The 17395-nt window shown below is 43.0% G+C and overlaps 1 protein-coding gene across 4 annotated transcripts in view; it reads left to right on the top strand.

Moving 5' to 3' along the window:
* Positions 1-17395, top strand: part of ACAP2 (ArfGAP with coiled-coil, ankyrin repeat and PH domains 2) — a 1585345-nt gene that overhangs the window by 577760 nt on the left and 990190 nt on the right. For all 4 annotated transcript variants that reach the window (XM_069618585.1, XM_069618583.1, XM_069618582.1 and 1 more), the window contains exon 7: positions 11751-11795. In XM_069618585.1, coding sequence (XP_069474686.1) covers positions 11751-11795 — 45 coding nt within the window. The remainder of the gene's footprint in view (positions 1-11750; positions 11796-17395) is intronic.

Genomic DNA, 17395 nt, shown 5'->3' with positions numbered 1-17395 from the left:
ACTTGAACCTTTTGTGTGTGAGCATTTTTTGTCGATTTGCTACAGGACTTGTACTACACATGCATAGTGTGGCAAAGGATTACTGCAAATATATGTGCATACCGTGGTGAGAGCTTACACATTTTAAATGTATGTATCGGATAAACAATCCCCAAAATGAGGACTTTTCAGAAGGAATAGGACGTCATTACCCGCACCCCGAGCACAGTGACCATTCCATTTGTGTCCACTGTGCATCCATGACGTTCATTCAACCCTTTTTACATTTCTGTGTCCCTCTCCCCTGCCATTAACTGTGTACTAAGTGGTTCTGCAGACAGAGAGCACTTTTTGAGATGTGAATAACTTTTGTTCAACAAAACCTTCCATAAAAACACATTGCACTTTTTTTTTTTAAGTTTATAAAGTCTCATGTGGGATGGGGGCTGGTCAAAGTCATTATAAGGGGAGGAGGCCCCTAAATTTGCTGTTTCCGTTTGTTTTGCTCTCACCAGCTTGGTGTAAATTTGTTGCCTGCTTTTTTTGGTGTTTTTTAAGTGAATGAACAAAGATAAAAAAGAATGTGTGCCAAAAATCCATCAGGGCAAATTGTCTGTTGCGTCCATGGGCCCAATTCTTACCTAAATGCAGATTTATGCAAAACTGAACAGAACATTTTTTGTACATCTTGGATCTGCAGTTTCTGTGCTGCAAACACTTTGGAAGAGGGCATATAGTTGCCCCGTAAGGCATGTCTCTTCCCAGAGCGGTGGTACATGCCCTTTAAATGGAAAACATTTGGATAGGAAAAGGCAATTTTTAAAATCTGTTTTTTCTCATTTTAACAGAGTAGCATGACACATTTTAAACATATACTGGCATGTTGAAATATTATCGATACGTTTTGTTAAGTACCAAAGGTGGAGTTTTAGCTATAAGAAAGGGGGGGGGGGGGGGGGCGGAGTGCACAAAAAAATATCGATCAGCATTCAACTTTCCTTAGGAGTTATGCAGCCCACTCAGTTCATTTCTGGAACACTGTGTGAAGTTCTAAGTGAGGCAGAGTTATTGATTTAAGTACATTTTAATCAAAATTAAATTGACTTCATCGCTGGGTGTCAAATGAAACATTTCCCTTTCATATTACTAACAATGTTTCCCGAAATGAGCACAAACACCATTGCACCTATTGACCTGAAATGTGCATGCTAAGTTCGGGGGTGAGGTGAGGACTGGCTACAAAGCCAGGCACAATGACTGCTGGGCATAGGCTATGGTCAGCACAGCATCCCCTGCAAGCAGGGATACGTTTCCTGGAGAAAGAGGAAAGGCCACACCCTACCTACAATGTTTGGCATGCCCAGCAGACACTACAGGTAGGTTCACTGAGCCAGTAGCCAGGCTGAAGGCGGTGCCCTTGGAACCTGAACAATGGGCATTGCTGCTAACAATGCTCAGCAGAAAATGATAGGCAGATTTACTGTGTCCTAGTTTGGCCAAAGCTCAGTACAATGGGTGGTGCCCACTGCTATGGACTGAGCACCTCGCTGGAGAAAGACCAGATGTTGCTCATCGACCCCTAAAAGCTGAACGCTGTTGCTTTGGATAAGACCCTTCACAGGAATGTGTTGCAAATGTACTCTTGTAAACATCAATTCTTCCCCCTTACAGCCCAAATGAATGCAGTCCCAACTACATTGCTGGTTCACAATGCAGTTGAGATTGTGCAGGAAGTAGTTAGTACACTCCACGTCAGTGGGGAACAGAACTCTCATGTTTCGGAATGCTTTTTATATACCTGTGTAGCCGAGGGCACTTCACAAGATATTTTTTATTAGAAGACCCATTTCTTATGGACTGCTGGGGGATTTGTAAAGCATTTCTTTGCACATCAGTGAATGGGTTCATCATGGGCTTTCAGAAGTGCCAACACAGCAACAGGTTTTCTCTGATTAGCATAGCATTACTGGTTGTGGTTCTCAGTATATTTGTTCCACTACTCCACATTTAAGCATGGATACCTATCCTCTCATGAATATTGCAGATTGTTTCTTTAATTACTTACCCAGCAAGCTCAAGAATTGTGGTTTATTTTTTCAGGCATGGTCCGTTTTGCTATTTAGGCTATCTTAAACTTGTAAAATGCCATAGTTGATATTAATAACATGGAGTAGTCTGATAGGGATATCCTATAATTGCCATTGATCAGACACCTGTGCCTCTGTGAGATCTCTGTAGTTTTAGCTTTCTTCAGGCTCACGCCCAGTTGTATCCTTTGACATAAATTTTGTATTCTCGAAGACCTACTTGTTCAAATCCTTGGATGTCGCCCTTCTCCCCTAGGAGGAGCCCCTTTCCATGAGACCAGGGAGGTGAGGACGCTACCCGATAGTCGCCTGTGGGTGATACTCAGCCTGTGGATCTCATGGGGAGGGATCCCCCCATGGGCTTAAGTAAGATTGTCCTGGAAGAATGTATTATGGCCAAAGCATATACCCACCTCCCTCATCCTCCTACCCTGTACAGGATCCCATAACCCCACACACTTCCATGTGTCTCTGTAGGGTAGATGAACTGATCTCCCTAAAAAGCACTGATTAAGGACTACCTATGTTAGTCAGATGCAGAAACTGGGACGAAGAAGTATGGGAACATCAATACTGAGACGAGGAAGAGGCGTGGAGCAATGCAGAGTGCCCCACGGAACCAACATGCACAGCATAGGCAATTTGGAACAAGTATTCCAACCCGATAATAAATAGGCAAGCAGAACTTCACGGGTTGTCAGACCATTCTTGGAGGAACCGGAAAACTCGAAACAAGCCGGAACAGAAGACGCCACGAGTGCAGGGACCGAGACACTTGGCTGCCGGCCGAGGCATCCCCGACTGATCTGCTGTGCTCGGACCAAAGGAGGCAGAGACCAGGGAAGGCTGGGAGAACCGGCGTGCACGGATAGCTGGAAAAGGGCAGCCCAAGAGCAAGCGAACACTGTGATGCCGTTGTAACCCCTGGTGAGACCGTGAGACGCCCGTGGGTGGTGGATAAGCCCATGGGCAACAGCAGATTGCCGGTATGAACTCTGGAGAGGTCCGGGTATCCGGGACGGTTGGTGGGAACCCTGAAGGGCAGAAAAGTCACAAAGAAAGAGTCTGGGACTCGCACCGAATAACAAACTGCCTCCAAAGTCCTCTTCATAGTCATTGTTCCTGGTAGGGTAGTTAACCAGGTAGGCAGTGAGACAAAAGCCTAAGAAAGGCCAGAGGAAGGGAGTCATTCCCCCTGGTATTGTGAACAGTGTGAGAAGCTTGAGAGACGCAGGAAAGGGAATCATTCTCTTGGTACTAAGGTTCTTGAGCTGGAACTTTACTTTATTTGTGAACTGAGACATTTTCAATCTGGAACTTTGTGTACTGCCAGTGAAATGGACTTCAACCTGGGGAAGGGAGTGATTCCCTCAGGAAATGGTCTCTCCAGAGTACTGGCATGGTGGTCCACTCAACAGAAGGGGTCCATTCCTCTGCATTAAGACTCACCAACCTTTTAGTTTAGTTAGAAGTGTATAGCAAGAAAATGCGTTTTGACACAGGATGGTGGACTTTTGGTTATGGACATTCTGACCTATCCATGGTATTAAGTTGATGCAGGGAAACCCCCCTTAGTAATGGTGCCAGGTAAATTATTTAGCAACAATCATACCACCCGTTTGTCAGTCTCCTCCTTCTGCCACACCCTTACACTTTGCAAGGAGGTATAATGAGCTTTTAGCTTTGTCAACCAAATAGTCAAAATCCTAATGCTGCAAGCGTGAATGAAATCCTGCTCCCTCTGCTAATCTGAACTATTGAGAAGCAAACCAGACTTGGACAGATCTTGTATTTATATCAAAACACCAACTGTGGACCTTGCCAGATCTCATGGTGTTGCTGCCATCTGCAAATAGGTGCCACTTAATATTCAGGAGTCTATAGATAGTAATTCTGTTATACTCTGAATCCTGTGCTGTGTACAGAGTTAGATTCATCTGTGAGTCAAATGAAGGTTTCTTTCTTTTGACTTTTATTTTTCCCTGTTCTTCTCCATTCAGAGTTGTATAAGCCTTTTGTAAGCTCTAACCGCAAAGAGCATGATGCCCTGTGGCATTTACACTTTGTAACAGAAATGTTCTGGCAGTTGTACTCACGTCTTGCCTGATTTTCTTCATGGGGTTCCAGCTAATGTAGATGGTCTCTTAATTTTTAACCTTGTTGGACTTGCCCTTGTTTGACAGGAATTCAAAGCCATTATTACAGCTAGGTGCGTTTGTCGTTCACTGTTGCCAAATTTGCTGTGTTTATGTTCCTGATGGGTAACTCGCACATTCCACGAGTGCCGAGATGAGATCTATGGTTGTGTAAAAATATTGGGAAACATGTAAATATTTCACCCTAGATTTCTCCTTCACTGTACTGCTTCCTTTGACCCAGAGGTTCTTCGTGACAAACTATTGAATGCCTTACATATACTTTCACATCTTCCCACTTCGTTTGACATATATTCCCATTCGCTAGATTGGAGGTGAATCATGTAACTGAGACTTGCTCCCCCTTTTTCACAGCATCAGCCCATCTATCCCTACCACCATATGCCACTCTTTAAAATAATGGTGCGACATTGAGGAAGCTGCATCGGAACACACACAGACATACAAGTGGCTCTCCATTTTCATAGTCCTTGCATCTTCCCCTCCCCGCTGACACCCTTGCCCCCTCCTCCCCGCCCCCCTGAAGGCCTATTCTCCATTCCAGCCTCAATGTTGTGCTCCAAACAATCTGTTAAGAACGGAGGGCAAGGTCTAATAAGTGTATCTGAATATATGTGAAATGAATAGTTTGTTAGGAAAGATTTTCATTTTGCACTTTTGTTCCATAGATTTCTATTGGATCACCATTCTTTTTTCTTGTTTTCAACTCTCCTGACTTTTTTTGGTTAATTAAAGCCTTTCTGCATTACTTTCCTTGCCTGTTTTGCTCATTTGTATAGAGAAACTGTCTAGTCCCCAAGTCTCAGTACCGGGAAACTATGGGCCTGATTTACAAAAATGTTTTAACATCGGGAAAGTCCCATTGAAAACCTTTTTGTAAATCTGGCCCTATGTCTCAACACATTCTTGTATTGTTACAATTGTACACATTACCTTACAGTAAAGTGCAAAGATACTTTTCATATGTGCTTAAGTTAAGCTTAACTTAAGCTGGTGGCAGCTGTGATATTTTTAGTTTTTGTGTTATTTACTCATGCACTTTTGCATTTACTGCTAATGGTGGCTAGCACCCTAAGATGGCCATGCCATGAGGTGTTTTAGCTTGTTCTATGGCCATATTGTTCTTTGGGTTTCTTAGGTCAGGAAATGCCTTCTATGAAAATCCTTTTCCCAGGGTAAGCTGTGCTTTTCATAGGCTATGCAGGTTTGTTTTGTGTGTTTGAGCCGGAGGAAGGGGATGGGTCTGTCCAGTCCCAATTCATATCCTCTGTGAGCTGGAAAGTCGGTTGCTGGATAGATTTGACGACCATCATTGTCCATGATTGGACAAGAACCCTTGGCTGTTTGGTGCAGAATCTTTTTTTTGTTTTCTTTGTTTACATTGCGGTCCTAGCTCGAGAGCAGCGGAGCGCTGTACAGAGTGTGGATAGCCAGCATTTGGGCTGCCGTCTTTTAACAGTATTGCACCACTGTGAGGTCTGCATCTGTATGTGCGTCCATTGGAATTGGTCCTTGGTCAGGTGTTTAAAGAGACATGTTTTTAGAGATTAGCAAAATTGGACAATTGTGGGGGCATTCCGAGGCGACACAGGGATATAATTCCAGAGGGTGGGTGCATGACAAGAGGATTGTTTGCAGGGCCTCTTTGCAGACGAGTTGTGATTCAAGCCACTTGGTCGATTTACTGCACGAGGAATGTGTGCCACCAGATATGTGGAGCTTAGCTGCCAAGTACGCTGGTGTGCTACTCGCGGCTGCTTTGTGAATGATACATGCAGTCTTGAACAGTATCCTGGCTTGGAGTGGAAGCCAATGTAGTTCATGTAGGATGGGAGTAATTTGATCAAGACTTGCTGAAGCGTGGTGGACTGCTTTTAGGGGAGCCAAGTGAGCAGCTGGGAGCCCTGTCAGGAGAGCATTTCCCCCATCGATGTGCAACACCACAAGGACCTGCACTCCGCACCAGAAGTCCTGTGGCGGGAGGAAGGCTTTGAATCAGGCCTTTTGGGCCGCCTTGTCTGTTTTTCTGGAAGGGTAGGCTACTGTCAATGGTGAAGCCTAAGGATTTTGCTGAGTCTGAGTGTTCTGGATCAAACGCTTCTAGGTGCATATCATTGAGCCATTTTTGAACAAGTTTGTTTTTTAGCAGGAGGACAAATTCATTCTTGGATGGGTTTAGTTTGAGGTAGTCAGTCGACATGCAGGACTGGATGATGGTGAGGTAATCGCAAAGACAAATGATGTCCTGCGTGCTATTTACTGTAATTTACAACCGAGTATCATTCGCGTATTGGCGGATGGCTATATTGGCATCTTTGAGGAGAGTGCCCAAAGGCTCCATGTAAAGGTTAAAAAGGATTGGTGAAAGGATGTACGCTTGGGGGACTTCTCCGGGGACCTGAAGTCGGTTAGAATGCAACAAGTTCATTTGAACAGCCTGGTGTCTGCCTGAGAGGTAGGAGGTAAACTAATTCAGGTCAGTGCTAGAGAATGCCATCCTGTTGGCAAGGAGGTAGCTAAGGATGGTCGATGGTGTTGAATGCAGCCGAGGGGTCAAGGAGGATGAGGTGGCACGAGTCGCCCTTATCTATGATTTGAAGGGCATCATCCACCAACTGAATGGTGGCTGACTCGATGCTACACTTTGGGTGGAACCTTGACTAATAGTCATTTAGGAGGTGAAGTTGTTTGATTCTTTTACAAGATTTTGCCAATAAACGGGAGGTTTGTAATGGGCCGGTAGTTGGCTAGGTTGTCTGGGTCTAGGTTTTTTTTTTCAAAAGAGGTCGCATGGGACCAGTTTTGGGGGGGTGTCCGGGAATGTTCCTTCTGCAAGGGAGGCCTTTGTTATGCTGTGGAGTGCATCGAGCACCGGGCCCATGAATATTTTAAATGATGGAGGCCGGAATTATATCAGTAAGATGTAGCTTTGAGGGAGGCAATAATTTTTGAGAAATCTTTGGGAAAGAGAGGAGAGAATTGGGTCAAGAGGGGCAATGTGCGTTTCAGGGTGTGGGGGATGCTAATGCTGTGAGAGGTTGATTTGATTGTCTCTAGGATTGTATCTATTTTTTCAATAACAAAATATGGTGATTCCATTGCATTTTCCCTGAGTTATGATATGATGATATATTTTATTTGCATCGCGCTCGTACACAAGTGTTTCAGAGCACAACAAGGCAATAGAGGGGAACAGGGAGAACACAACAACAATCTTACTAGGCCCAATGACATTGAGAACGCGCAAGTGCATGGGGAAGGGAAAGGGGGAAAAGTGAAGTGCATGGAGGGGGGGTGGAAAGTGCGGAGCAGAGGAGAACAGATAAATAATAATAAAAATAAATAGTTAATGGAGGCAATAAACAGTTGTAGTGCAGCCAGTAAGTGGCAAGTGCTGTATTTACAGCAGCAGACTGGATAAGTCTGATAAGTGCAGAAAAAGAAGAAAAGGTGGGTGTGGGGGGCTGTATGGGTACAGATACAGTTGCCAGTGCAAGTGGTGGCCAGGAGGGTGGCAGGGTGTGCAGGTGCCTGGTCCCAGGGGACAGAGGGGTGGCCAAGTGCACAGTGCCAAGAGAGAGCAGATCAGCAGGGAGAGGGGGAGCAAAGGCAGAAGCAAAGAGGAAGGTCTTGAGGTGCTTCCGGAACTGGAGATGGTTCTCCAAGTTTTAGAGTGGCCGGGAGGCTGTTCCAGAGGGAGGCCCCAGCCAAAGACTGAGATCTACCCCTGCTTGTTTCTTTGAAAAACAACTGACCCTGAAGGAGTTGGAGGTAGAGGAGCGAAGAGCTCGAGAGGGGAGGTATTTTGGTCCCAGGCCCCATAAAGCCTTGTGGACAATGCAGATGGTTTTTAATTTAATCCTTGCATCCACTGGGAGCCAATGGAGAGATTTCAGAGCTGGAGAGATACAATCCCAGGGCTTGAGGCCAAGGACAAGTCTCGCAGTCCTGTTCTGGATTAGTTGCACAGGGCGGAGAGTAGAGGCAGGTAGATTTAGAAAGAGGCTGTTACAATAGTCCAACCTAGAGAGAACCAGAGCTTGGGAGGCCAGTGAGCTTCTGGGGGAAGGAGAGGAAAGGCAGAGTACCTCTGGTGCAGCAGGAAGTTTGACTTTTTAGAGACCTCAGCGATGTGGGCGGAGAAGGAAAGTGTGGAGTCAAAGATGACCCGAGGTTCTTAGCCTCGCAGGTGGGGGTAGGAGGAGGGCCAAGGGAGGTTGGCCAGAGAGTGAGGGGAAAGGATGGTGAAGATGTGCCGATGAGGAGGATCTCCGTCTTGCTGGCATTCAGACAAAGATCATTGGTGGATCACCAATCTTGAATGGAAGTTAGGCAATCAGAGATGAGAGGGAGAGGAGGTGGCAGAGGGAAGCCTGAAAATGAGTTGTCAGCGTAGCACTGGAAATTTGAGCAGAAAATGGCAATGCAGTGGGCGAGAGTTGCCAGGCATTGGTTGAGTTTACTCTGTGTCTGGTGAGGGTTTGTTACAATCCTTTACTACTTCAAAAAGGTATTTGCTCCTGTTGGAGGCTGCCGCGATGGTGGTGGAGTATTAAGCAGCTTTGGCCTCCGTAATCGGAATACTACGGTTTGCGCAAAGAGATTTGAGATTGGTGAGGTATGGCAAATTTTTGAGCCACTGTTTCTCTAGGGCTCTGAGCGTTTGATGGAGGCTAGCTTGAAGGTGTACCATGGGGCGGATGGTTTGGTCTTTGGGCAGCTGGATTTTACGGGGGGCACGAGTGTCCACCATTTTCATAGCAAAGTTGCTGAATAATTCAAGGAGGCCTGAGGCATTCCCTGTGGTGAGGAAGTCTGCAAAGGTTGCTTCCAGCTCATTGACAGGAAGGTTTTGTATTTACAGCATTGAGTGAGGGGACGATTAGCCTGACCTTTGTGAGCCATAGTCGAGTGGGTGACTGATAATGGGATGGCGCTGTGGTCAGACCGGTCAAGTGGGATAGGGTCTTAACAGGTGATGCAGGGGGATGATGTGAATACTAAGTCTAGCGTGTTGCCTTGGGGTAGAGCACAATTTGATTAAGGTCCATGGAAGCGAAAGACATTACTAGAATGTTCTAGTTTGGTAGAGGAGAGTAAGGTGGAGATATCTAATATGAAAGAGTCGCTCTTGTGAAGTGGTCTGTAGATGAGGTGGAAGGTGATGGATTCCTTGTGCGACAGAAGGATCCGGCAGGTGAGTGATTCAAATGAGCTTGTTCTGGTAGAGGAAAATATGGAGCATGACCAATCTATCCTGTGGATGATTACCACTCCGCCTCCTCCCCTTCCTGGCCGGTCTGCATGTTGGATGCAGTATCCTTGAGGTAGGAGGATGTCTAATACATGTGGGGAGGATGGGGTAAACCATGTTTCAGTGATGACCACAGCATCAAGGTTGTTCGTGATGAGTCCAGGGATTTCTGCTGCATGAGCGACTGCTGAGCGAGCATTGATGAACATGAGTGGATGTGTGCATGTGGTCCATGGATGTTGGATGGGGCAAAGTTAATATTGATGAGGTTCTCTTGGGTAGCTAGTGGGTGCTGACTAGGGCACTTGGCCATTTGAGCGCTAGTGAGAGTGGGGATTGGCTGTGGAGAGAGCAGACACATTGTGATGTCTTTCGGTGAGTAGCAGTAGTAGCAATTAGTTTGTAGGTGAAATGCTGTTTAGCGGACCAGGCCCTTGGCCTAAACAGGTGAGGTCCTTGTCTTCACCCGTCCTTTGAGGACGCTGGCGATGATGACACCTAAAGAAGGACTAATTACAAAGGTGACGGGCAGAACAAATGAGTGGCAAGGCCTGGTCATGTGACCAGCAACTACTTGATGGGCTTGCTTCCCGCCTGAATCCTGGCTAAGACGAGGACTCCTGCGACTGTTCGCCATTTCATCATTGGAACTAAGACTTCTACGAGCAGCCCACTGACGACCCAAAGACTTCTCCTGCAGCTGACCAGCATTGACTCCAGTGTTGTCCTGGTGAAGCCCTGTTCCTCTGTCCTGATCTCAAGAAGGTCGTTATTGGTGCTTCGACCCCTGGACTGGTGGGAACAACCAGTGTGGATCACTTCTTGAGGATCCATGCCTTCTGAGCCTTCAAAAGTGCCCTTGACCAACCTGTGGACTGACCAGCTCTCTCCTGGGCTACCTCGCTGCAGCCACCGACGTTCCAAGCAGAGCTTTGGAACTTTGCAGATCTTCAGCTTGTACCACAATGCGCCTGTTTCTGCATTTTCAGCCATCTCACTCCAAGGGGAGCTGTGTTGGGCCTGCTCCCCTTTTTGCTGCCGGAAGCTCGCCTGTCTCCACCTGACTGTGGTGACTCCTGTTACAACACCGTTCAATCCTGTGAGGTGTCATGAGAGGGGTCGGCACTGCAGAAGTCTTCATTGTTTTGAATTTTCTACTGGAAGCTGTCTGGAACCGAATCCTGTGCATCACGACCAACCAAGACTAAATCCTGTTGCCAAAAGGGACCTCTGCCCCCACGATCCCTGTGCCTTCCTCGACTGGACCAAGCGCAGAAGATTGGCTCCCCAACGGATTCCACAACACCTTCAGCGGTCTCTGGAAGAATCAGTGTTAGGGGTGTAAGTTGCCATACCTGTTTATCTGCCTGTCTTTTTATATTGGGTGTAAAGTCCTGACCCTAAACTCGCTCTTACCTAACCTTTGGTGGTGGAACCTACATTAAGGATCTTTCTGTATGCCTATCCTAGTGTGTTGGATTGAGTGGAGTACTTAGCTGAACTTTTATTTAACTTTTGAATTATGTTATTAATGATAACCACTGGCATCCTAAAAGAAGTATCTTCTTTGGAACTGGTGACTTTTGGGCCACAAGGCTGCAGACAATCCTATGGTTGGACTTTATAAGAATTGGGGAAGCTGTTAGTGTGGATTCTAAAGGGTTATGTCTGTTTCCTATGCATCTGACTACTCACCTGTATAGTACTGGTAATTGATTAATATGCAATTCTATTTCTCCTTATGGTGACGGCACCTACCTGGGATTTTTTATATTCTTTGTGTGTAAACTAAAGGGCTAATAATTGTATTTTTACACTTGTCTAACTGGAAATACTGGTGTTGCTCTTTGTGGACTCATTGTAGCCCTAGACCACTCTCCCCACCTTTCCTGCTCTGCTAACTCACTTTGATTGGGTTTGGCTAACCTCTGTGTGTTCCCTGTTCACCACAATAGGATGGCCACCCATAATCCTCTCACCACGGCTCATTTTGGAAATCCATCTTAATGTTCATGAATTGTCTACTTCATTAACCCTTAGATGTGCACTCTTGTGTCAAGTGTGAAAAGGAAAATAAATACCCACTTTGTGGCTGCAGTGGAGCATACATTTGACACAAAACGATATTGTAGGTGGTCATTGAAATGCAGCAAAAAATACTGAATGTGTCCAGAAACGTATCCACTATAACTAAATTAGAAGAAAAAACAATGCATTTGTTGGAAAAACAATGGTATTTTAAGGCTATTTTAATTCATTTTTGTTTGTTTCCAGATCAATGTTCTTCAGTCAAAAAGAAGATCAGAAATTTTAAAATCGGTAAGTGCTTAAATTGTTGCACAGATTCTTTGAACTATGCAGCTGTTGAAGTGTCAACATTTATCTGTGTAACACTTATGACCATTTCAATCTAGAATGAGCATTATGCACAAAGGCAGGGTATTTGTTCATGGCATCTGGGCATCCTCACTCTTGCAAGGTCTTTGTTCCACCCTCTTTGATCATTTTTTGTTCCAACCCACTCGTCTTCACTTGAGCCATGTCTTCTTGAAGTCAAAATGCGGTTTCCGTTGGCCGGGATTTGTGGAGATTTTGCGATCATTAAGTGCAGCCTTTTGCATTGGCTTTGTGTTTCGTATTGTGTAATCTTCTCTAGCAAGTCTACTTTTTTATTTGTTAAAAGGTATAACTCTTAACTATGCGAGCTTGGTAAAACCTTTCCTAAATAAACCTTTGTTTTAAGTGCAACAAAACCTAAATAGGGAATGCAAAAGTACTGGAATAAATAGTAGTGTGAGCAAGTCACTCTGTCCGTTACTGTGCATTCAATACCTGGCCCAATACAGCTCAACACTGGTTCTTTGGTCTATTGTCCGTCGATCAAAGCATTCAGGTATTTGGAACGCAAGTTTACGGTAAGCCTGTATGTATTGTTGCGAGCCATGACAACGACACAAACCCTTAGAGGACATGGTTCACAATATTTTATTAAAGTAAGAATTATAAGACCCAACTTTCCCCATCACTGGTCCCTACCTATCTTACTACTTAAGGTGCTCGTCCGTCCGTCAAAGTCCAAAATAAAGATGTCCACTGTCCAAACTTTCCTAATTGACCCTACCACTATATAAACTTAGGTTTAGGGAATGGTTCCCTTCTCCTTAGGATACTTTTAGTATCATGTTTGGTTGTCAGATTATATGGCAGCTGCGCCTTTTGGTCTGTATGAAGAAAATTGCTGCTATATAGGAAACTCAATGGCACACAACCCGGTGTTATTAAGCCATCTAATATTAGCAATTGTTTCCCTTTGAGCCCCATTTCCTAAATGAAACACACTGTTCTTGTTATAAGTAACTAAATGATTGTTCTTTTATTTGCATTTAGTAATTCTAAATCAGTCTTTAATCATTTGTTAGTATCGTGATAATTGCCAAACAAATAATACAAATACCAATGTTCCTTATTGTTGTCAATATTTCCAAATCAAAAAACAAACAAATTCATATAGTTTGTTTGTGATCTACTGCCAACACGCGGCTGTGGGTTTCACCCACGTGGGCTTTTTCCAGACTTGCTCTGTTGCTTACTATTTTAACACCTTTGGGTATTCAGTGTAATACTGTGTGTTTTGAGTCGAACCACACAATTGCACACAAAAAAACAAAAATAAAAAAGAAGAGAAAAGATGTTGGGAGAGAACATTATAAAAACAAATGGGTTATTCTCTACTATACTTTTTAAAATATTGCCAATATGTGACTTATTTGCATGGTACCATGAAAATCACATGGCTCCTACCCCGTTTTGGCATTCGTCTCTTTTTCGACCAAATCACTGTTCATTTCAAGTAATCGGTACCCAATCGGGAAATAAAATCAGATACCCTAACTTTAGTATGTTATAAAAATGACTTCTACAATATAAGTGAAACTCTTTCCAAACAGAATTCCATTGTTGGAACCAATATTTGGCGTACTCACACTTACATGTTGGTACGCTGTTTCTATGAGTCTACTCCAATAAAAAAATGTGTTAATCAACATCACCTGTAAGGGAAATTACACCAATCAGTAATTGAGCCGATCTTATCATTGAAATGAATATAACGCAACTACTTTGCTCAAACCCACTTCAAGCTATTTAACTCATGTTTTAGTCTGATCATAATACCATACTATTTAGCTTTTATTCCGGTCTCAGCAAAATGTACTTGCTAGCATCTTTGAGAAGAATATGCTGTAACTGCTTCGCTCAGAGCATGCCTGCTTGATGCATATTAACCCAAAATTAACTTGTGCTTAAATCTCATACAACCAAGCTATTTAGCTCATGTTCTTGTCTCATCATACCACCAATTATTCATATTACATTCCAGCCTCAGCAAAATGTTCTTAATTATATATACAGGTTGTGTTCCCATGCGTTGCTACAGACTTGCGTGTATGCCGTATTGAAACCTTAGCGCCATTTTGCATGTGTAGAAGTACTGCGCATGATGTAATCACGTAACGTCCTTATGACATAACTGGTAAATACAATTATGAAACGTCTAGTCAAATATTAAACCTCCTGTTATAACGCATCTCAACTACTTATCTAAGTAATGGAACTCTCCAAGTTTTTTTAAGGTAAAGGAAAGTTACCCCATTGTAACATTTAGAAGAATCTCGTGACTGCTTTACTAAGTTTACCTGATTGATGCACGTAAACCTAAGGGTTACTTATGTTCTAGTCTTGAGGTATTTATCTTGCTTTCTGGGATCAGCAAAATGTACTTAGTGATATTATACAGTTTGCGTTCCTGTGCATCTCTTAATGGCTAGTTTGCCGTACTCCAACTTTAGCACCAATTTGAATATATAAATACTGAGCTTGATGTCTTGTAAATGAGTTCGCGAAACGTCTAGTCAGATGTTAAAGCTCCTTTTACAGTGTGTCTCAGCTGCTTATCTAAATATCAGAATACTCCAAAATCTTATTCCAATTCCTATAATTTAAAACTGTTATCATTCAAAACAAATAAGCGGCACTATGTCACTGCATGGTATCATATCAACGCTTCACGTTCCTAGATCTATCCTTTGAATTACATCAAATTACATCCTTATTACTAATCAAGGTCATGAGGAGACCTGTGTCACAAACTTTTAAACATTAACCATTAAAGATGAATCAATGCTCACTTCATGATCTTTACGAAACAATTCCAATTCACTATTCATATTTAAGCCGCATACTGTCATAATCAGTTTGCATATATATTTGGCCTCCATTCTTCTGAGACATTGCTCTCTGTTCCCTCCTCTTGACAGGGGTTTGATTTGGTTGATTGCAATGAATTTAATTCCTTTCTTACAGTCCATTTGATTTTCATTCCAATGTTGTGTGATCGGAAATCTTGCATCTTGACTTCTAATAGCATGAATAAGTTCCCTGATGCGAGTCCGGGCTTCTCTGATTTTACTGCCTAGAATTTGCCATAAATACATATAATAATGTACACCATATATTTGCTACGACAGTTGAGAAAATGATTAATATTAATCTTACTAAATTAAGTGCGCGTGTTATCCAAGGTGTATGAACACATTGTACAAAATTCACATTGAAAGAAACCTGCTAGTCGTTGGGCTTCCGTTAACCAATTTCTAGGTGATTCTATTGGTGGCATTAAACTAGGACGTCTGTTTCCTAATGGCAGTGCTCTTGTGTATACTATTTTAGGTTTGTTAGCAATATAAGGCCTAAGATTATGTTCTATGAGTACGAGATTCCTGTTCTTTTTGAGAATGCTATAGATCTGTTTACTCCCTTGACTATATTTAGTAATACATTTCACTTTGTCTTCTTCTTTAAGCTTGGCTCTGATTTCTCACCTACTGGAATATTGTTGAGAATATGCCTGAGAAGCATTTTGATGCTAGAAGTGTTGAATTCACTTCTGTTGGTTTCCTATATGTGCGGGTGTGTACTTTATTATTCTCAACATAAATTATTAGATCGAAGAAAGCTATACTTTGTCAATTTGACTCACTAGTTCCAAACCATACTCATTGTTATTAAAAATAAAATTATATTAATTGAACTGATCTATAGTTCCATCCCAAATTAGAAACATTTCTATATATCAACACCATTTGACAATTCAGCTACTCCATGTAGTATTTCCAAGTGTGTGCACTTGTTCATATTGTCCCATGAAAAGGTTAGGCAGTGAGGGTGCATAGCAAGCCCCCATAGCAACCCCTTTAATTTGGCGAAATAATTCCCCATTGAAAGTGAAGACTTTGTTTTCCATGCTAAACAGTAATAGTTCTTTAGCAAACGCCATGTGAAAAAAAATATGTTGAAGACATTTCAGCAATATGATAGTCTACTAACTTTATGGCAAGCAATCTATCAATGTATATAGTGCCCAAACATCATAACTTGCTAGGTAATATTTGTTTTCCCATTTTACTTCTCCCAAAGTCTGAATGTGTGTTGAGTCTCATACATATGAATTCAAACAAGATACCATGGGTTTGAGACACTGATGTATGTATTTAGAGGCGTTTTCTGTTATCTAACCAATGCTGCTCAAAATAGATCTAACTTCAGGAAGAAAATAGATTGTGGATAGGATTGGCTCATCGTTAAGTAAAGATTTCCTGTTGTCATCCAAAAGATAGGATAGAAGCCCTGTGATTTTCGTGGCACCATGCAAATAACTCACTTATTGGCAATATTTTAAAACGTACATTAGAGAATAACCCATTTGTTCATTTTCTCTCCCAAAATCTTTTCTTTTCTTACATTTTTGTGTAATTCTGTGGTTCCACTCAACACACAGTATTAGATTGGATGCAAATGAAAGAAAAATCTTTTGGTTACTCATAGCGCAAATTATCTTTATTTAACATATAATATAGCGCTTGAAGAGAAACAATTGCTAATACTTATAGTAACAATCTGGATTAATGCAGGATCCTTAAATAGCCTCCTCATAGTTACTTGGATCAGTCTCTGTAACTCTTCAAACAGGCTGCTTAGTTTTACTTCTTCTTTGGGAAGCCCCTTTTGGTCTTTTTTGCAAGTGTTATACCCCTGCTTGTGATTCTCAGCGTATCCCCGGATACGCTTGTTCAGGTGGGCTATCTCACCTGCACTATTATAGGTCAGAACACTTTGGTGTTTTTGACATGCGTCTTTTGCATTACTGCACCCTTTTCCCGTGGTAGTATGATCACTGGTTCTGATCTTCCTTTATTCAGCTTTTCAGTAATGTGTCCTTCTGTAGTATCACTTTTTAAGTACATCGGGATCAATTTGAACTTTGTCTCTCTTCCCTTTCACCAGGATAATGTGACCACTGGTTCTTCTCTTAATTCTCCTTTTCAATAACCCATTCTCTGGTATTACCACTTTTTAAGTACACTTGCTTAAAGGTTATCTTTGCCTCATAACTATTACTGAGACGAGGTGACCTTACAGTAAAGTGATTCCTGTTTTTAGACCTCCTGTGACTCCCGTCCTGATTACTTTCAGTTCTGAAGGAGAACGGCTTCTGGAGTCTGGTTCCTCTGAATCCATCTTGTTCGTGCTGAACTGCCGTCTCCTTCTATTCATTGGTGCTTGCTTCCTCGCGGTCTCTTCTCCTTCTGGTTTCTTTGTGGTGTTCCCGGTGTTTGAATAAGTAACGGGATACCCTCTGGCTCTATGCCATCAGCGGTATCTGCGAAGTTCTGCGAACCTGCGAGCCACCACTGTTCCTCTTCCGTGGTCTAGCCACCACCTATTCACGGGCTCCTGCCCTTCTGGATTCTCACTCTTCGGGTTCGCCGGAGCTCTGATATCTCATCTGGAAATCTTGAGCGAGTTTGAAACTCACAGGCTTCCTGATTTCTTCTTGCTGCAGGTGTTGCGCAGCTCTGGGC

This window comes from Ambystoma mexicanum, chromosome 10 (assembly GCF_040938575.1).
Source record: "Ambystoma mexicanum isolate Mex_15411 chromosome 10, UKY_AmexF1_1, whole genome shotgun sequence".
Lineage (NCBI taxonomy): Eukaryota > Metazoa > Chordata > Amphibia > Caudata > Ambystomatidae > Ambystoma > Ambystoma mexicanum.
The sequence above is the reverse complement of the archived record's forward strand: the minus strand, read 5'-3'. Positions and strand labels throughout refer to the sequence as shown.